General features: G+C 36.0%; 1 protein-coding gene across 2 annotated transcripts in view; it reads left to right on the top strand.

Moving 5' to 3' along the window:
* The window catches only part of LOC120313634 (protein eyes shut homolog), a 445,596-nt gene that overhangs the window by 183,562 nt on the left and 239,364 nt on the right, over positions 1–22,670 (top strand). For both annotated transcript variants that reach the window (XM_039355730.1, XM_039355729.1), the window contains exons 7-8: positions 12,652–12,756; positions 13,234–13,373. In XM_039355730.1, coding sequence (XP_039211664.1) covers positions 12,652–12,756; positions 13,234–13,373 — 245 coding nt within the window. The remainder of the gene's footprint in view (positions 1–12,651; positions 12,757–13,233; positions 13,374–22,670) is intronic.

Here is a 22,670-nt window from a genome sequence, read left to right as displayed (position 1 = left end):
GAAACCTATTAAAGATCTTAAAATATTTTACAAAAACATTGTATGATAGTCCTATATTTCAAATTTATTTTTTCCTTCTTTGTATCATCCACTTTATTGCTAAAATTCAGGGAACAATGCTTTTCAACACTTGGATTAAGTGGTACTATTGTACTATTTCTCTGAAATAGAAGATTTTGATTTTGAAATCAAAATCAGCCTATTTTGATTCTAGACTAAGGTTTGCATTTTTTTCAGCTTTGCACATGTGTCATTTGATCTTTTTTAATTGTTCAGTGTATTCCTTCTTGAAGGTATAAAACAAAAATCAGAGTTTTGATATTTTTATTCAGCGAGTGGGTGATACCAAAAACTCTCTCCCCCCAATATTTATGCAGATAGCATGCAGACCAAGTTTGAACTAAGTACACACAAACACACATGCATACACATACAGAGTACAATTATCATTCTCAAAATGTTGGTGACTTTAAAAAGAGCTATGTGAACTGAAGCCTTAAGATCAGATCTATCAAAAATACAGAAGGGTTTGTGAGTGGAATGGCTTCATTATTTACCTAGTAAAAAATTAGAAATAAAACAGGTGGAGTCTATGTATGGAAACATAAACCACCATATTGAGAGCAGAGAAACTAAGAGGAAATAGTAGCCATGTTGTTCATCAACTGTGTGAAGGTTATACAGCTAAAGGCTAGTCCATGCAGACAATATGCATTATTTAAATATTTTACAATTAGCAAGATACAGTATTTTATTAAAGGTGGCCTATAGGTCTACAGTTTCAGCTGGAATATTTAAGCACTTATCAGATCTGACCCTGCTTAGCTGTTTGATATCAACCAAGTCTTTTTCTCTAGAGTATAAATTTTCTTATCCTCAAGATATAAAACCAGACAAAATCATCTACCTTTCTTTCTTGTGCTAGCCAGAAAACGTTACATTTATATTTAAAAAATAAGCTTATCATAGCATTCTGATAGGCACTTATTCCAAAATTTACTATTGTACTCCACAATGATTTGCTGAAGCATTATTCTAGAAATAGCCAAAGACCCATGCATTTGTTTTTGTTTCCTGAAATAAAATAAAAATGAGGCAAAGTTTTGATATTATGATCATTGATATCAAAATGTTCTGGTTCTTTCTTTTGCACAAAATTATCATTGGGCCTCAAGTATATATTCAGGATTGATGAATTTAAATAGGACACTTATGTTGTCAGTAATAAGATTATTTTAATTACAGGGTTTTTCTACCTTTAAATCAAGTGCCCTCATAATCAATTCCTGCCAATATGGTCATTCTACATGCAAGGAGAGATAGTAATTAATTAAAGGCCGCCCCTTCAAGGACAATTGGTTGGCTATGTGCTACTTAAAAAAGAGCTGATGGGCTAGTTTTCCCCTTCTTCTCCTTCTCTCAATGTCATAAAATGGCATGCATTAAATATAGTCCATCATTACTATAGTAGTGGCAAAATCAAGTAACTCTGCTATAATACTCTAGTAATAGCAGAATCAAGTGATTTGTATATCTGGTGAGGTAATTAAAAACGAATAAATCTTTCTTGACTAAAAAGTACATTCTTTTCTGAGATTCTTGGTTTCTGGTTTATTTATACTATGTCTGCTATGGTTATCAAAAGAAAGAAGATTAGATAAGTGCATTGGGCAGGGAAAAGAACAGGTTATTTTAACATATTAGTGAAGGAAATTCTTTCAAGAATTTGTTGCACAAACTGCAATTATCAGGTAATTCTTATATTACACCAAGATACATATTTAACCATAGTTAGTAAAGCAAATTTGAAGGTTTAGTCTGAAGTACCTTGTTGAACGAGTTATGATTGCAATTATATATTAGGTCCAGAAGTAAAGAAAGAAAACACTTTTTAGGCTAGTCTAATGCATAATGTATAAATTCATCTAATGCAGTCCAATGGATTGACCAAAATCAGCAAAAGTTGGAGATCTTGTACTTAAATCAGCACTTGCAGTACTTGTGATTGAACTTAATGAAGGGATCAATGTTTTGAACACAGGATGCTCAGCAGATCATAGGACTGTATGATGCACTCTCATTTTCCTTCATAGAGTTGCCTAAACTCCAAGTGGAATGATCCTCTTTGAGGCAGCATCTTGACCAGTGGTTCTCAACCTGTGGGTCGGGACCCCATTTGGGGTCAAACGACCATTTCACGGGGGTCGCCAAACAAGGCTGTCTGCCATTTTTCCCCCTTTTCTTTGGCCATGCCCCTGGCACCCGGTGATGTATAAGTGGTTGGGGGTCACCACAACATGGGGAACTGTATTATGGGGTCGCAGCATTAGAAAGGTTGAGAACCACTGATCTTGACTCAAAAGTGTGAGCACTAGATTCCAGTGTTTCCAGTCACGAGTGCTAAGTTGATCTGCTTGGTTCAAGCAGCCGCCTTGCATCAATGGGAAAATATTCTATGTGCATTTCTACACAAAAAATTAATAAAGCAGCCAATTTAATATCATACAGTAATTCCCTTTAGTACCTAGTAGAGCCATGTGGAAAGGGTACTTCATCAAAGATATGGCTGAAAGAAAATGTCTTTCAAAACTTTTGCCCAGGCCTAATGTTACATATTATTTAAAACTGAAGTGATTTGTAATACTCATACAACTAGAATATTAGAAACTCCCCCCCCAAAAAAGGAGGGGGGGATGAAAAGTCTGGAGACAGTTTTAAGACCAGTTCATGTAATTAGCCCTGCTACAACATAACCTATTGCTTTCATAGTATGCCCGCAGTAAAGAGAAAATTTAGCCTATTTCCTTTCTGCCAGTCTTCCCTGCTGCTTGCTGCAATGTGCAGGCTGGGAATTGAGGAGCATATTGATGAGTCTTTCCAATTAAGAAAGCACTGAAGGCATGAGTTATGCATCTGAAAATATGCTTTTTATGAAGTAGAGGTGCTGCTGTTTGATGGTCAGCCAGATGATTTGCTTACTTCTAACAAGCCACTATCAGAGGGGCTAGAAGTGGAGCTTTCACCAAGCATAGCAGCTCTCTCTGAGTCCCCAAGAAGAGAGGTATCTGGGAATAATATTTAAATCCAATATCACCTAGGATTTCTCTGGTAAAAATGTCTCATTCATTTCTGCCTGGAATTAGGATATGATCCAGACAATGCAGGAAAAGAATAAACAAGGACAGCATTATTAGAGGGAAACGGTTGGTCATGAAAAGGATAAGTAGGATAGGATGGAGTGAAGACCTAGGCAGCAGGCATGGTTGAGAGTAGAGTTGGGTTAAAAAGGAAGAATAAGCATTACATAGCTACAGTTCCCAGTTTGATAGATGCTTGCAAACCATGATTTATGGATTCGGATGTAACAAAACATGGCTTAGTATTTCATCTGAATGAACCTACTAAAATCTCAACAGCGATGTTCCAAAATTTCAAGATGTTCACTGGAAATTATTTCCAGGCTGGGAAGGATTGTTTAGAGAAAGAAGCCAATTGAGCTCAGTAGCACATATGTCACAGTCAATATGCTTAACAACTACAATTTCCTGTTGGATTATTTATACAACATCTTGTTTGCAACATCTAGCTAAGCCAAATAACATGCCAGATTTTATTATGATAAGCATTGTTAAAACCAAAGCACAAACAAAATGGTTTTAAAAAACAAATCATGGACTGTGTAGTAAAAAGCAAGTAAATCATTGAGCTGTATTTGCATTTTCTTTTTTTTAAATGATATAGCTTGCTTTAATAATATTTGTTTAACCATGAAAAATGAGAATCCAATGTATCTTTTACAATAGCTCTGTGTCAGATTCAATTTAAACAGTGCCCAAATTTTGGTGCAGCTATATTGCTTATAATTTATAAATACCCCACTATTATGAGCTATCAGATATTAAACTTTAAGAAGCTGTATTGTTCTCAATGTTCTACAAATCAGAATGTGAGTATTTGAGCTACAGTTTATTATGTTTTCATTTCTGAACTTTATGGCAGAATGAAATAAATTGCCAAAGCAAAGCAGATAGCTGGGTCCAGCCCTCCCCTCCCAGTTAAGAACAATAGATAATGATCTAGAAATATTCTTTCCCATTTGTTCATGGTATAAAAGGAAAGAGCTTTAAGGAAATGCAAAGAAAAGACAAGAAGGAAATGAAACAGAATTGAAATTCGTGCTTTCATATCCAACTCACCAAAGAAGAATCATAGTCTTGAAATAGAATACACAATTTCAACGTCTCATTAACTCATTCGTAGAATAGTATCTTACCGAAAAAGTGCATTATACTTTTAATGTTAATACAGGTGGTCCTCAACTAACAACCATTCCTTTAGTGGCCGTTCAAAGTTACAACGGCACTGAAAAAAAGTGACTTAAGATTGGTTTTCACCTTTATGACCATTGAAGCCATCCCGTGGTCACGAAATCAAAATTCAGGTGCTTGGAAACTGGCATGTATTTATGACAGTTGCATTGTCCCAAGGTTGTGTGACTACTATTCTTAACCTTCCCAGCTAGCTTCTCAGAAGCAAAGTCAATGGGGGAAGCCAGATTTGTTTGAAGACTGCATGATTAACTTAAAAACTGCAGTGATTTGCTTAACAACTGCGGCAAACAAGGTCATAAAATGGGGCAAAACTCACTTAAAAGCTGCTTTTGGGCTCAGTTGTGGTCATAAGTTAACAACTACCCATAACACATTAACTTACATTAACTCAGTCTTTCCCAGCTGTGCCTTCCCCTTTCCACTTCCTCTTGATTAGAATGGAGGGGACAAGATTGTGACAATCATAGTTCTGTCCTGTTATTTCTTTGAGGGCAAGCAAGAAACAAGAAGGCTGTGATTGTTTTTCCTCACATTTTAGCAAAATGTACCATGAGATTTCTGATGGTGGGATGAATTTTCACTGTTCACTAATGGAGTTTCCAGGAAATGTTTAGTCTGGCTCCAGGGTAATAGATTTATAGTTTTCATTCTGATAGTGAGTGGATCAATGGCTATATATCCATTTAGCAACTTTATATTATCTAAATCAGGGGCATCCAACCTTGGCAACTTTAAGACTTGTAGACTTCAATTCCCAGAATACCCCAGCCAGCAAGGCTGCCTGAGCAATTCTGGGACTTGAAATCCACAGGTCTTAAAGCTGGCAAAGTTGGATACCCCTGATCTAAATAGCTGGTTTTGCTTGTGGAAGAAAGAATCAAACACCCAAAACATTTCTTCCCCTTCTTGTTTTTTCAACTATCACAATTTTCACGGGATTAGCTTTTCATCATCACTATCACCATGATTCACTAAGCAAACTGTGCTAACTCAATTTGCTTTATCAGGTACCCAGTGTTCAGGAATAAAATTTCCTGATGATGATCATATACAATTTTCAAGGTTATATTTAGCGAAGGAAAATTAAAGTAAAAGGGGAAAGAAATAAAACAATATCAAAGTATCTATTTTCTCCACAGTCTCTCTGTTTATGTTCTACCTGCTAAAATGAAATGACTACTGCTGTATTGCATAAGCAAAAAGTCTATCTGTTTCTTTTGTTGCAATTTTCTATTATACAACCCTCAGTCAAGAATAGAGTGATAATTAGGTATCAAAAGCCATGTAGATTACTGTCAAGATCTCCCCTGACATCCATTTAATACTTAATCAGATAGTAATGCTGTAAATTATGCATTTCCAAGTAGTTATAAGGACTAAGGGGAAAGTATGACTTGTCTTAGCATTATCTTGACTTCAATATAATAAGGGAAAGATTATAAACTTTTATTAGAAGAATCAACTATATTGTCATGAGACCGGAGTTAGCTAGGGCTGTGTCCTGGCCCCTCTTCTGTTTAATTTATTCTTATCTGACCTGGCCTCTTACATTGTATGCATTGAGTCCCACGCCCCAAAGTTGTCAAATACGAAGATTCCGCTTCTTCTTTATGCTGACGATGCGGTCCTTCTATCACAATCAAAGCTCAGTCTAAAAAGATTACTTTCTGCATTTGAGTCCTACTGTGCTGAGAACCATTTGTCTATTAATTATGACAAATCCAAAGTATTAGTGTTCTCTAGAGCCTGGAAATTATACAATTGGGCTATCAATGGTAATATTGTTAGGCAGGTTTTCCATTTTAAGTATTTAGGTATTCAATTTCAGAATACTGGTACTTGGACTAAACATCGAACCCAGGTGCTGAATTCGGCCTCCTGTAGCCACCAGCAGATTATAAGTTTATTCCTTCTGCTCTGTGTATATATAAAGCCAAAACCCTGGCCCAAACTCTTTATGAAATTCCCATATGGATACGAGGCTTCAAGAATTGTATTGAAAGAACCCAGGCTGTTTTTCTTAGGAAACTTCTGGGTCTTCCTCCTTGTGTTGGATTTGCTTCGATGTACCTGGAACTGGGCATTCGTTCAGTCAAATGCATGGCATGGATTAACACCTTTAAATGGTGGTTTCGGGTGCTCTTTTCGGCAGTCCCTGGTAGCTACCTTTCCCTGGTGTTTGCTGACTCTCATACTTCTCGTTGGGAGAGAGAGCTGACGAAGAAACTCCACTTGCTAGGTTTTACGGGGGATGCTCTGGGAGATTATGGCCTCAAGGACTCCCAGTTTAGGGTAGTCCAACAGCTTGTGGACATAGATTTGCAATATTTAAGATCCAGAGCCAACAAAACCTGCTCCCCTTTGATCTTCAGCCATTCTAATAATTATGGATTGTGGATGGCTTCATATTTCTATACTCTAACCATCCCCAAGTATAGAAGAGTCTTTTCCCTAGCCTGTTTCAATGTCTTGCCCTCAGCACTACTCGACGGGCAATTCAAGAGGCTCCTGTTTAGTGAGCGACTATGCCCCTGTGATAGGGCTGAAGTTGAAACTGTGGAGCATGTCTTATCATACTGCCCTATGTATAACACAGCCAGAATTAAATTATTGTCTCTCCTTGGAATTGATCCCTCTGATTCTAATGTTAGTAATTTGGTCTTATATTGTCTAGGGGATGACTCCTCCTATATTACTTCTCAGGTTTCTAAATTTCTTTTAAGAGCTGTAACTATTAGAGGAGAACGTTGTAATTCCCTTTAGCCAAGGCTTCTGGTGTTAACTGTTTGTGATTGTATTTTTCTTGTGTTTTCTTTTGTTGCCTTGCATTTTGGTTGGTGACTATAAAATAAAAATTATTATTATTAACTATATTGTCATGTGGATATTTGTTTCAAATTATGATATTAATGATATATACTACAATGTTTTATATTTGATTAATGAAAATTAAAAGGGGTAAATATATATTCTCCATTTATGCCAGGGTTCCCCAAAGTGGTCAATACTGACCCTTAAAAATGACTGAGACTATCTATTGCAGTTATTATTATCCTTAGTACTATTATTTCAAGTAGTATCAATTACATTTGTTTTCATATAATAAATGTTTTGGGGGCCAATGAACAATCTGAAATTTCCTGAAGAGAGGTCAATGAGCTGAAAAGTTTGGGGACTCCTGATTTAGGCACTGGGAACTAGTCTTCTTGACTAAATGTCATGTGTATTCAGTGTTTCATCTAAAATATGCCATTTTCTCTTTCTGACAACACTCTGAAGTGCTTGCAATCCTTTCAAAACTGCCCTAGGATATACTCATAATTCTTGGGAACATATTAAGAAGACAGGACTAGATAAACCAATTGGAGAAATTGAGAACATTAATAATTATCTTATTTTCTGTATTTTTTCAATTGTTTAAAAAAAATGAGAAAAACCAGTTAGTTTATTTTTTCTTTAAGATATTTTTTTTATTATTATTCTGGCTCTTTTGTACCTATGCCTAATCTTCTGGATTTGATATTTCTTGTTTGATAATAATATTTCACTGTTCCACTTCTCCTAAATGGAACTCACTTTAGTTCCTTTTTATTTTGCTAGACATAAAGAGATCACTCTAAGTGACAATGGAAGATATGGGGGGGGGAACCCTTTCCACTTAAGAGTCAGATTATTTATATAGTAGAGAGATTAACAGCAACTAATCATTATAATATTTGGATGGTGCCAGCATTTCAGTCTTTTTTTTTATTAAAAAAGTTTTTATTTTCCATTTATTCATACAAAATACAATTAACCATTGATACCGCCTGCCCATTCCCCTCAGGCTGCGTACACCCTCTCTAAACCTTCCCTACTTCCCTCCTCTTTCTCTCCTCCCCTCCTACTCTCTTCCCCTCCCCATCTCCTCTAACCATCCTACTTCCTCCCTACTCCTTCCTCCCCTCTCATCCCTCTCACACACATGAACGCAGCATAGGGGAAATGCCCAAGCATTTGCCATAACTATATTACCATTACCCACCCACTCACCCACCCACCCATCCTCAACCCTCCCCCCCCTCGCTTCCCAGAGCAGAATACAGAGTTATTAATAAGAAGGTTAACATCATACTTAACCTTTAACTCCCCTTAAATTAAGACATATAAACAAATCTCTACAACAATTACTATAAAATTTACTCATAAAATAAATGAAACTTTATAGTACCATATTTTTTCTGAATATAATCTATCCATCTTCTCCATACAATAATATATCTTTCTTGTATATGATCCTTCAAATAAGCAGAAATTTTTGCCATTTCTGCAAAGTTAGAAACTTTAAATATCCATTCTTCTAAAGTAGGCAACAAGTCCTTCTTCTAATACGAGCCTACTAATAACCTTGCTGCAGTTAATAAATTCAACATTAAAGTAGTTTCTTTGTCATTTAAATCCACAAAGATACCCAATAGGAATAATTGAAGGGTGAACTTTATCTTCCTTTTAAAAATCTTTTGAATGTTCCACCAAATCATAATCCAAAAAGCCTTTACCTTTTTACAATTCCATCAAACATGAAAATATGTCGCATCCATATTACCACATCTCCAACATTTGGGTTGTAAATTTGGATACATACAAGATAACTTTTTAGGATCTAAATGCCATCTGTAAAACATTTTATAAAAAGTTTCCCTCAAATTTTGAGCTTGTGTAAATTTAACATTTCTAATCCAAATTATCTCCCATAAGTCCAATGGGATCGGATCTGTTTCAGAGTCTAATTCTATTAAAGCATTGTAAACTCTTTTTATATGGGCCTGACTCTGATCTTTAATCTGAATAACCAGATTTCCATCTTCTAGTGTTATTCCTTCTTTCTTATCTACAGTCCACCTGTCTACTATTTGTAAATATTGAAACCATGACTGTAGAATATTTTCCTGCCTTAATACATCTAGAGATTTTAAATGCCAATCCGAAGCTGCCCAAATTAATAATTCTTTATACGGAATTTTATCAAAGTTCATCCCCTTAGAAATCCCCTCAATTGCATGTCTAGGAATCCCCCAGATAGGTATTTTATAGTTTAACCTATAATAATACTTTTTCCAAACTCGAAGTAAGGCACTCCTCAAAATATGTAATTTAAAAGCCCGGTCCACTTTCTTATTAAAAATTAAATATGCATGCCAACCATACATTAAACCCCACCCTTCAAGAACAAGAATATCCTTATTTGTTAAATTAAGCCAATCACTTATCCAAGTTAAGGCTGCTGCATCATAGTATAATTTCAAGTTAGATGCTTTAAGTCCTCCTCTTTCTTGGGCATCTTGCAAAATCTTAAACTTAACCCTTGGTTTTTTTCCCAGCCCAAATAATTTATTGATACCCTTCTGCCATTTCTCCAAATTTACATCTTTTTTTAAAAATAGGTATCATCTGAAACAAGAAAAGAAACTTTGGTAGAACATTCATTTTTACAGCTGAAATTTTCCCCAACAGTGACAATTGCAATTTTTTCCAGTCATTTAAATCCTTTTGCACTTTTGCCCATAATAATTCATAATTATTTTTATACAATTTTCCATTTGAGGCAGTTAAATATACTCCCAGATATTTAACTTTTTTCACCATCTGAAAACCTGTAGCTTTAACCAAACTTTCCTTGTCATTGGCTAACATATTCTTAGATAATATCTTAGTCTTATGGTTATTGACTTTAAAACCAGAAACTTTTCCATACTGTGTTATAAGTTCAAATAAACAATCAACTGCTTTAATAGGTTGTTCCAAAATCAAAACCAAATCATCCGCAAAAGCCCATAATTTATACTCATTTTTTCTTATCTTTATGCCCTTGATTACCGTTGATTCTCGAATCTGGATCAACAAAATCTCCAATGTTAAAACAAATAACAATGGAGATAATGGACATCCTTGTCTTGTCCCTTTTTCAATATTAAAAGTCTCAGTCAATCCCCCATTAACAACAATTTGAGCCGATTGTTGCTGATATATAGCTTTAAGTGCATGTAAAAAATTATCCTCAAAATTCATTTTCTCTGCCAATGAGAATAAGAATTGCCAATCTAATTGATCAAAGGCTTTTTCAGCATCCAAAAATATAAAAGCCACAGGAATCTGGTTGTTCTTATCCAAATACTCAATTAAGTTAATAATTTGTCTAACATTATATTTCATGTATCGCCCTGTTATGAATCCTGATTGATCACTGTGAATCAAATCCTTCATAACCTGCATTAGTCTATTTGCCAAAATTTTTGTAAAAATCTTGTAATCTACATTTAATAATATCGGCCTATAATTCTTAGGCTCTGTAAGATCTTGATCCTCCTTCAGAATCAATGATATAAACGCTCTTTTCCAAGAAGGAGGAACTTGTGCTCCCAGCAAGATACTATTAAAAAGCTCCTTTAATGGCTCCAACATTTCTTCCTATAAATTTTTATAATACGTTGACGTCAATCCATCTGTTCCTGCAGACTTTCCCACCTTTAACTGCTTGATAGCTAAGCCAATTTCCTCCACAGTAATTAAACAATTCATCTCATTTTGCTGTTCCTCAGAAAGTTTAGGAAAATGTACTGATTGTAAATATTTATCTATATCCATTCCCTTTATATTATCACTTGAGTATAGTTTTGTGTAAAAATCTAAAAAAACTCTTTTTAATCAAATTTTGCTGAAAAACCTCAGTACCTTTATATTTTACTTTCTCTATAATCCTAGCCTTCTGTTCCTTTCGTAACTGATAAGCCAACCACCTCCCAGGCTTATTCGCATTACAAAAAGTATTATGTCTCATATAATGCAAATTGGTAGCCACCTGATCTGCCATCAACATATTAAATTGTTCCCTAAGCATCTTTATAGAAACCTATTATTATCAGTTGGGTTAAGAGCAAGTGCTTCTTCTTTTATTTTAATCTCATATTCTATTTCTCTACATCTTTGTATCCTTTTATCCCTAAAAACTTTATTTAAATCAATTAAAATTCCCCTCATATACGCCTTACTGGCGTCCCAGACAATGGGCATCGATATACCCTTATTCATATTCAAAGCAAAAAACTCCTTTAAATACTCTTTACATTTTTGTACAAACTCTCCCTGGGTAAACAAATTCTCATTTTAGTCTCCAAGGCCTTCTGTTCCCATCTTCCAGATATAGCTCCATCCACACAGGACTATGGTCTGAAAGGGTCCTGGGAAAGATTTTTACCTTTCTCACCCTAGAAAGAAAGTCACTAGTAATCAAAAAGAAGTCAATCCTTGAAAATGACTGGTGTCTATCCGAATAGAAGGTAAAATCTCTATCACTTGTGTTCCTTTCTTGCCAAATGTCAATAAGTTCCAACTCTTCTTTCAAATCAAAAAAAGTTTTGGGTAATTTTTTGAAGAGCTCTTTTTATCTATAGTTATATCCAAAACTCCATTCCAGTCACTCATCAAAATTACAGATTTATAATCCAACTGGGATATCTTCCCATGCAAAAGCTTATAAAATTGCTTCTGTTGTTGATTAGGGACATATAATCCAACAATAAGAACTTTCTTGCCTTGTAACAGTAGTTCCACAAAGACATATCTTCCTTCAAGATCAACCTCAATTAATTTAGCTGATAAATTTTTCTTCACATAAATTACAACACCCCCTTTTTTCCCTGGAGCTGGACCTATAAAATGTGATCCCAAACGAGAATTTGTCAAATATTTTGAGTCTTTTGAAGTTATATGAGTCTCTTGCAAACATATCAAGTCATTATTATGCTGTTTCAAATAGTAGAAGATCTTTCTCCGCTTCTGAGGTGAGTTTAAGCCATTAACATTCCAGATCAGGAACTTGGTCCTCTACACCAGCCTGAAGCCTTTGAAGCATAGCCTGAAGATCAACTGTCGAAGATCTTTTAGGTTTTGCCCCTCCCACAGGCTCTGTAGTAACCATTCCTTCTACTTTATCGCCACTCTTCTGCTGCTGCTCTTTTTCTTTGAGTTTATGGGCAGCTCGTGTCATCCTTTAATCTTTTATCTCAAGATTCTGTACAGGCAACACCGCTTGTTCCATGACCATCAATGAGGAAGCTCCTGCCATAACGGGCAACTGCTTATCAGTAAGGATTCTGAATATCTCCACATTTTCTTCTTGTTCTAATGTTTATTTATCCACCTGAAAAAAATCCTTTTATGCATTTCAACATTTCCATGAATGATTTTAATGTTTAAATATTGAGCAGTTGAAATTCACTGTTAGGATGTAAAACCTCAAATTTAGCATTGCATAAAATTGTGTTTTTTTTTAATTATTCAGGAACTTTCTGTGAGACAGAAATCAATGAATGTGACAGTAATCCCTGCAAAAATGGAGGCTCCTGCAGAGATGATGTAGGCCACTATAAGTGCATCTGTCCATTGGGTAAGTCTTTTGTGGATAACATTTGTCGGTCTTTACTTTTTTAATTTTGATTCAAATAAACAGTGTATTAACAAAACCTTGAAAATGGAAAAGTACCATATATTAAGACACAAAGCAAACATTTCCCTGAAATATATCCCAGACACGAGTAATATAAGGGAAAAGGGACAACTCCGTAGAAGATGGATGCATGCATGCATGCACACACATACATGCTGGCTGAGGAATTCTGGGAGTTGACGTCCATCAGTTGTAAAGTTGTCATACTTGCCCACCTCTGGTATACATGGAATCATTTCTGATTTTTTGTTTCCATAATGCTAAAGTAATATTCCTTTCAGGATCCCACATTTATATCCACAAGAAGCCAAAAATAATGCAACCACTGAAATGTTGAATTCAGTTAAAGTTTTAAGAGATCTTGAACAGATGTGGTTTTGCTTCTGAAACAAAAAAAAAAAAAATATTGTTCCATAGGATTCCAAGGTCAGCAGTGTGAAATAAATCTTGATCCCTGTCTGTTTCACAATATAACTTGCAACTCTGGAACTCAGCGCGTGGACAAACCTTACAAACTGGCATATAGATGCAGGACAGCATGCCAAGAAAATTCAGAGGTAAGGAAAATATAAATGGTAACAATTATTCTTCAGAGAGAAGAAAAATATGAAGTAAAGCCACCCAGAGTTACTCTATGATAAGATGAATAGCCAATACATTTAATAATAATAAAAATTTTGGAACGAAATATGCTATCATAAACATAAGTACTCCTGGACTTATGAACATTCATTTAGTATTATCCATTTTCAATCTTGTATTAAAATGCAATCACAGGACTTGACCCCTTGATTTTTTTTCTAACAAAATGCACCAAGACATCTCTAGGAATATTTCTCCATCTGGCTTTACCAATGAGTTATTTGATTTTGAAGTCTATTATTTAGTCCTGAATATGAAATAACCTATAAATCTTATACAGATTGCTTCAAAATATTTAATGTAAATTGTCCGCCATGTGACAAAAAATGTTATGCATTTCTTTTCTCTCACACAGGATAAATATCTTTTCCCCTGGCAGTGCGCTGAAATGATACAGTAATCAGAATGGACATTTCAGCTAGGGAGTGACAGTAGAAACAACTGAAGATGTTTAGTGTAATATTTGTAAGAAGTTCTCATACTTGCTTTAATTTATTTATACAGATTATAATGTGCATTTATGCTAGGATTCTGGACATTTAATCAGATGAATCACTTTTTTCTGAAATAAATGAGAAGAGTGGTTATAAGGAATTTATGTCTTTAAGTACTCAATAATGCCAAGGTGCTAAACATTAATGGCATTTGTGTAATTAAATGAAAAACTGGCTAAAATAATTCAGGATTGTATTTGGCACAATTGTGAAAAGATTATGTATGGAAATATGTTGTATCAGTAATAAACAATATACTGCATATTTCAAAAGAGTGTGCCCTACTTTCAAGGTATTATGAGATTTATAGAGTTTCAAAATTGGACGATTCCATGTTAGCAGAAAATTGGTGAAGATGACCTATGGAACAAGTCTAACAAAGAGAAGGACTAGGGTTGACATGATATTAACCTTTTAATATTTGAGAAGCTATCACAAAGAAGAGGGGGATAATCTATTATCCAAAGCACCTGAAGACAGGACAAGAAGTAGTGGATGAAAACTTACCAAAGAAAAATCTAACCTAGAACTAAGGAGAAATTTCCTGACAATGGGAACAAGTGGAATGGCTTCCCTCCAGAAGTTGTATGTGCTCCATCACTGGAGATTTTATGAAGACATTGGATAGCCATTTGTCTGGAATGGTATAGGGCAGGGGTAGGCAACCTTGGCTCTTTTATGATTCATGCATTTCAACTCCCAGAATTCCTAAGCCAGCATGTCTCAGCTTAGAAACCTCTCCCTTTCCCCTCAGCATGGCTGGCTCAGGAATTCTGGGAGTTGAAGTCCACAAGTCATAAAAGAGCTAAGGTTGCCTACCCCTAGTATAGGATCTTCTGCTTGGGCAAAGAGTTGGACTTGAAGACCACCAAGGTTCTTTCCAACTCTCTTTTTCTGTATTCTGTATCTCACTGATGGATGTTATTTTCTACTGAAATGTATATTTTGCACTGAAAGAAATCCACATATGTTGAATGTCACTTTTCTGGTAAATATATTATCACTTCAGGTTCAGACTAGCTCTCATAACATGTCCTGCAAAGACTCATGTTTATAATTATCATTTTGAGAAAATATCACATCTTTACATCAATACATCAGCAGTTCTCCCAACAGGTAGGCAGAAAAGCCTAGCACCTAGCTAGCTACATCCTATGAGCTAAAATGACTTAGAATAAGAGAAGCCAGAAAGAAGACCCTAAAGATTATCAATCTCACAGATAAAAAGCAAACAGGGAAAATGTAAGAAAGACCAGAAAATAATTTCCTAACTCTCTATTTACTTATGTCCAGTAGATTGTGAAATGGTGAAGAGTTAATGCAACTGAAATCTCATTTCCAACTCTCCTCACTGGTTCATGTGCTGCTCCACAATTTCCATTAATTAGTTATAATAAATTATATTTATTAATATATTTATATAATCACCCATCTCACACAAAATGACTCTAGGTGGTGCAAAAAAACAACATATCAAAGCTACAAATTATATATGTAGCGTTACCTCCTCAGAGGCCGCCAAAGCCCAGCCCCTCCCAGCCCCGTCCCCCTCTGTCGAGCTTTGATGAATTCACTTTCTTTTTGGATTCTGGCAACTGATGCAATGTCTGGCCCCATCACTGTGGCTATTATATAGGGCTTTTCTAATTCCAGTCCTTCTGGAGTGCTTTGATTTCCTTTCCTGCTTTTCTCCAATACAGTGGCTGACATCCTTTTGATACCTTACATCTTTATTTTTTATTTTTTTTATTTTTGGCAGTGCAGAAAACCTTTTGGGTAGAATATATCTGTGTCTGGTTCTCTGAGCATCTTGGCTATGGAGCCTCAGTTTCCATTTCAGAAAATTGCTCTTGAATTGTAGATGTGTGCTGAATAGCTTTCTGGAAATCCTTAAACTCAATTTGTTGCTCATCTGGGCATGGGGAACAAAATCTATGAGTTCACATATATTCTGTTGTTTCCTTTCATGAAAAGAAATAATGTAGTGCAGTATTTTAATACTGCGTGTAGGGAAATACTTATCCCTAAGTATTCTAGCAATGCTCCTTTTCAGAATTTCCTGCAATTCCATTTTGTCCTCTTCTATTTGAGCATGTTGGCATAACTTTATTGCCAAGCATTTGTCCTAGTCTGGGCTTCTTCCCAAGCCACAACTCACAGGGAATTTAAATTTAATTATTTAACTTAATTTAATATTTAAAGCATTTATATGGCTGCCAAACTCAATGAAGGTGACTCTGAACAACAAAAGAATCAACAAAACTAATGAAAAGAATACAAAGCCGCACTATATAACCCTACAGTCATGAAACAATAAATGAATTAAATAAAAGGTGATCCAGAGATGAATGACACTATTATCCAATCAGGGTTCCAATACATCATGACCCAAGGACCTAGGGAAAAGTCAACCATATTCTATATTCTATATGTCAGAAGGAACACAATTCCATAAAATGTTGCATTTGTTTATTTTACAAATAGGTGGCAGTGTTGACTGCTGCTTTCCAGTATTTACTTCTCTCTTCATCTCAGTTACAAGAGTTTTCCTTTCTGCTCTGCCTTCTAGTCTGAGATAGAGTGAATTGTAGTCTTATGTAGATAGTGATGAACGCACCAGGTTAGAAAACTGGGAGGCTGTGAATTCTAGTCCTTCTTTAGGCATGAAACCCGGCTGGGGGAGTTTGTGTCAGTCATTCTCTCTCAGCCCAACCCACCTCACAAGGTTGATGTGGAAAAAATAGGAGGAGGAAGGAGTACTGTGCATTATCACTGCCATTAGTTACCTATAAAGTAATAAAGTATAAATAAATACATACATACACATATAAATATTATCTGTCTTTAATTCAGCCCCATTATCTTCACATGGGTGGAGAAAAGGATTAGGTTGCCTACTGGTCAAATCTGTTGCTCCTCAAAGCCACACATTTTTTGAACTTTTATAATACTTGACTTCCTGCTGAACAACTCAAAAAGAGTAAACCTAGAGTAATAATTTATAAAAGTCAGTAAGTTTTCATCTTACGTAACGGCATGCATTGATCACAGATGTTGCTGCGGACCTGTTTCAGGGGATTCTTTGTCATTTTATTATATCTTTTTTTTCTCCCTTATAGAAATCAAGGTTTGGTCCTTTTATTTTAATTCAGAAGGACATGTTGGCTGGGCTGCACATAATTACATTCTAGGTCCTTTTGCTCAGTGCTTTAATTTGGAAAATCTGAGTTCATCTCTCTGTGACAAAACCTTAAATGTTTCCTATGGTTGGACTCTTCTACTACTTTATCCTTATTTTCTATACCAGGCGTCTTCAAACTTGGCCCTTTTATGACTTGTGGACTTCAGCTCCCAGAATTCCTCAGCCACAAGTCATAAAAGGGCCAAGTTTGAAGACCCTGTTCTACACAATCCATTCCAATCAGTCTATCATCATAGATGGTACATGTAATTTTCTATATCATCTATGTGTGTGTGTGTGTGTGAGAGAGAGAGACCCAGTGGTGGGATTCAGCTAGTTCACAGTAGTTCAGCAGAACCAGCAGCTAATTTTTTTTGTTTCCCAGGCCCAGAATTGACTTCCAGAAGCGGCATCTACATAGAGAACTGGTTGTTCATATATTTGAATCTCACCACTGTGTCCATCCAACTAGAGGTGCTATATAGGCGTATTCCTAAGTTGGCCAAGAGGCCCTTAAGAAATCACTTTTAATCAATGTCTTTTGCTCTCATTTCCTCTTTTTCACCACCTTTCCCTTTTAATCATAGTTCAATCTTTCTCGACTGTTAGGGATTTTCATTCACCCAGTTGGCCTTATTTTTGCTCACAACACGGCAGGTCTCAGTCCATAACATTCCAAAGAAAAAAGAAAACTTTACATCTTTAAGAAGCCAGGAATGACAGCCTGTGACAAATGGTCTCCCTCTGAGGCATGGGGCTTCCTAAGTGCTCAATTCCAAAAGCACTGGCAAGATCCCTCTTGTTCTCAATATACCCTAAGGAGCTACCCTACAGAATTCAAGCAGACAATCTTAGGGTTTCCTCTTGATCCAAAGAAATTCTGTTTGCTCAGGGAGCAAATTTACCCACTGGCTTTCAGAAATGCTCCAGGATTATGCCAGCAAGGGGCAGGCACCTTCAGGTACATATCCTCCTCGGAAGTGCAGAAGCATTTTTATTTTAGAAGACCAAAGGGAAAAGTCTGGTCCTTCTGGCTTCTCCACAGGCTGAAATTTCTGTCTGCAAAAAAAGATATCTTTTTTTTTCTTTTTCCATTTTTTCTCTTTCAGCTACCAGGATGACTTAGTCTGTCTTCCCATTTAATGGAACTTTTTGCTTTTCCTGCCCATCCCTGTTGAATAAGTGATTTAAGTGTTTGGGACAGCTGAAAAGTACCATCCATCATAAACTGTAACAATGTCAAAAAAAATGAGACACCTCTATAGACATCATCATGGAACTGCTTCAATTGTGTATTTGCATCAAAACATCTGATGCATGTATGCAAACTGAAACATTTGAATGATACAGATCACACCATGGACTAATCTCCTATTTTGCATGCAAGAATTCAGTTGGTTCAGTCACATGCATTTCTATAATCCAATTTAATTAAATATTCCTTTGCTGATATTAAAAAGCACACTGAAGAAATATTTTACCAAAATTAAAAGGCACCGAACTATGTGGAGGCAGAGAGTTCCTGCAATGTGTCAGATATCCCTTGTAGCAACCAGATTGCAAACAGTTAAGCCAAAGAGCAGTTTTCTCAGAACTTTCATTAACTAGAGTTATTTGAAAGAAATCAACACTGAAATTGCCCAAATTACTGTGTTTTCAGTGACAAACATCAAACGTGAGTCATCCTGGACTGGAAGTAGTTAATCCTGAAAAATAACTCTAAGAGCCCTGATTAGTTATATTCCTTAAGAAGAAGAAGGTGAAAGTTAACACAAGAATTTCAGCAAGTACTCTACTTTCATACAAATTAAGTCAGTAAACTTTGAGTCTTTTTCTTGCATTCTTTCTGTGTAAAAGAGTAAGAAAGGAGACTTGTTTGAAGGAGGGGCAGGATTACATTTATTGATTGCTCTGGAGATGGTTTCTCATCAATGTGGGAATAAATTCTAACCCATCAGCGTTTCACACCCTGTTTTGGCATCCCATGTTAACTTCTTTGGCTATGAGGAACCATGGCCCAGAAGTAGGAACAAACAATGGCGAAGGCTACTACCAGAAAGTAGAAAAAGACAAATCTTTACATACAGATGAAAAACCACCTGAATTTGTTTTTGGATTTGAGCCCAAGTTTTCATTTCAAGCTACTGATAATTAAAATTGTCCTGATGAGATCTTGACTAGGAATGAAAGGAAGCTATGAAGAAATACTCATTTTCAAATAGTCCCTTTGCCATGACTTCTTCAGGGACCTTGTTTACAATCTTCTTTACATGCACTTGGATTGGAAACAATAGTTTTAATAATTTTTCAGGAGAAGAATATTTCCATATTTGCAAGTAAGGGGTTCATTTGGCAAGCTCTGATCAAGCTGAAGAGTGTTTTCTATGAGAAACAGTCCAGGCATAATTTCAGAACTTAGCATTAATGGAATAGCAAAAAAGATTCAATTTTAAGGTCAATTTAAAACTTAATCAAAGACAAATTAAGACTGCAAATTTTTGCCAAGAGTTGTTGTTATTGCACATCTCAGTAGCATTTTAAATAGGTTTGCATCTCAGTCAAATTGAGGGAGTAAAAAGCTAATTATGTCCACCTGAATCACCCCTTTTTTTAATCCTTAACACATTGATTAGAGGAGGCAGATATTCCTCTTACATGTAACTACTTAAACAGTCCTGATTTTTATTGTAGAGAATAATAGTTATGCAGGTTCTCTTAATGGTTTAGATGAGTCATTGCTCAGCCTTTTAAATCTATAAACCACAAACACTGACAGGCATTATTAGGAAGTTTCAAAATGAATATTTATCTACCACTATATTCACACATAAACTTTATGGCCAATGTATACATTTCATAGCCATCCAAAATTGTGGATCATCAATTATGTTGCCTTATATGTTTTTTTGTCATATCTTTTTTCTTCCTCACTATATGTATATCACTAGCTAGAGATAGTTTGGTGTAATGGTTAAGGCATCAGACTAGAAACTGCGTGGCCATAAATCTAATCCTGTCTTAGCCACAAAGTCAGCTGGGTTACCTTGAGCCAGCCACTATTTCTCAGCCCTAGGAAGCAGACAAAAGCCCACCGTTTCTGAAATCTTTCCAAGAAAACTGCAGGAACTTGTCCACGCAGTCAGCAGGAATCAAAACCTGACTTGAAGGCAGATACGCAACACATATTCAAATATAACTAGCAAGCAAGTGGTTTTCATACTATTACATTACATGAGTGATTTACTGTCCCCCAAATCTCTTGGTTTCTGGCTTTCTTAAGTCATATTGGAATTAGAAAAATAGGGATCACAGATCATCTCATTCTCAGGCAAAAATCAACATTTAGGCCAGGAAGCCATGGCATGGATGGGACATGTCAGCCTAGCATGGTGATCCAATCAGGAAGCATGACCAGATTCTACTTTATTATAAGGTTACATTAATAGAATCTTGCCAGTACATTTCTTCCTCCTTGCCTTTACAACCCCCCAAGATAGGAAGAGTCCCTTCTGAGACATTTGCCATGCCCTCATTCCTTTTGCAGGCTGAGCTATCTCTTCTCCAACCATTCTACTAGCTGTGACTTTTCCCCCTGACCCCCAAGGTCATTTCCACATACACCACTTGATAAAACAGACTGGCTCCAGGCTGCCAAAAAAGGGAATACAAGGCTGTGTAGTCTCTCTTTGTTTATTCAACCTATGTGCTGAATATATGGAAGAAGATGAATCTAAATTTAACATGGAAGGGAGAAACATTCATAGCCTGCATGATACTGAGAACAGTAGCTGAAAATGAAAAGGATCTGCAAGCTCTAGTAATAAAAATCAAAGAGCATAGCAAAAATGTGACTAAAATTAAATATAAAGAAGACCAAACAAATGACAGCAGGGACAATGCCAGCCTATTGATTGATTACTGAAGGCTTTGGAAAAGATACTCAGATGCAATGATGTGTCTATATCTACAAAGATCAGAATTGTAAAAGCAGTGATATTCACTGTGACTCTCTATGGAAGTGTAATTTGGACTATGAAAAAGCAGGATATCAAAATTATTGATGTTTTTGAGCTTTGGTGTTAGAGAAGCCTCTTGAGAATATAACTGAAAGTCAAGAAAACAAACACATGGATAATTGAACAAATCAACCTTGAGTTTTCTCTTGAGGCACCAATTACCAGGCTCAAATGATCCTATTTCAGACACATTATGCAAAGACCTAGTCCTCTGGAGAAGGCTGTAATGTTGGGAAAGGTGGAAGAAAGAAAAAAAGAAGACAGCAAGGATGGATGGATGGATGGATGGACGGATGGACAGACTGACTCAGTCCCAGTGGCAATCAGTGCTCCATTAGAAGACCCAAAGGACCAGATTAGAGATAATGGGGAAAATGTGGTCACTAAGAGTTGGCACATAATCACTCTAAAGTCTTTCTGTCATGTGAAAATTTTCCTTAACTTTTATATGTAGCAAAAAAAAACTCAAATTGGGTACATTTAAGTTGAGCAAGGTAGAGATGACCCTGTTGAAAAGTTGTAACCAGGAACATGTTGTAGAGTTTTAGCAGAAAACTAAGAAGAACGTGCAATTTCTGATTGGTTTTAAATGGAACAAAAAGAAAACTGGTAACTAAAACTATTAATAAATTCAATGCACCACAGTCCTTGCAACCTTTCGCCTCCTAAGAAGTTGAAGGGAAAATATCAGCTCTGGATGCAAAAATAATTGCTCATTTCCAGCTTACTTAATCATGATAGATTTTCCTTCTCAAAAGTAAGATCCCTAGAGTGCCATGGAATATAGACTGACAGATGTGAGGTCATCATGAAACAGCTGCAGGAGAGTTAACAGAGCCTGTTTCAAACTACTGGAATATAACAAATATGTGGACACCGGCATCTTTGTTTCTAGAAACTTTTAAGAATGAGGATGATAGAACTGTGGAGGCTTATGAAATTTCAAACAAGAGGCACACTGATTGAAATATTTTTTTCCTTCTCTTCCAGACTTGTCAATTGATAGAACAGTTTCAGAAAAATAAAGGAGAAATGAGGGACACTGGTTATCTTACCAATTCTAGTGCTAAAGTTCAAAACAAGTAGTTTATGGAATTTATTCTCATAGATGCAATGACTGCCACTAGCATTGATGTGATGAGGGCAAGATGATGGAAGATAAGCAGTGGCTATATCTATAGGCAGCAGATCATGCTTGCCCACACTTTAAGAAAACAAGCAGGACAGTGTCTTCATAAAGCAGATTGTATGTCCAAAATGATGGTCTATTACAAGGAATGTCATTTCGTAGCCTTTATTCAGCAGCAAACTTTCAAGTAATTTTATTTGCTCAGACCATACACATCTTGCTTTAAAGCAAAGATGGGGAACAATGGCCTCTTTATGACTTGTGGCCTTCAACTACCAAAATTCTGGGAGTTGAAATCCACAAATCATAAAAGGGCCATCGTTCCCTACCCTGCTTTAAAGGGTAGCCAATGGTTATACGGCACTTTCACTGATCTGACACCAGCGATGTCC

The sequence above is a fragment of the Crotalus tigris genome, unplaced genomic scaffold (genome assembly GCF_016545835.1).
Source record: "Crotalus tigris isolate CLP2741 ecotype Arizona unplaced genomic scaffold, ASM1654583v1 scf7180000018750.1061991, whole genome shotgun sequence".
NCBI lineage: Eukaryota > Metazoa > Chordata > Lepidosauria > Squamata > Viperidae > Crotalus > Crotalus tigris.
Note: the sequence above shows the minus strand (reverse complement) of the source record. Positions and strands in the feature narration are given on the sequence as shown.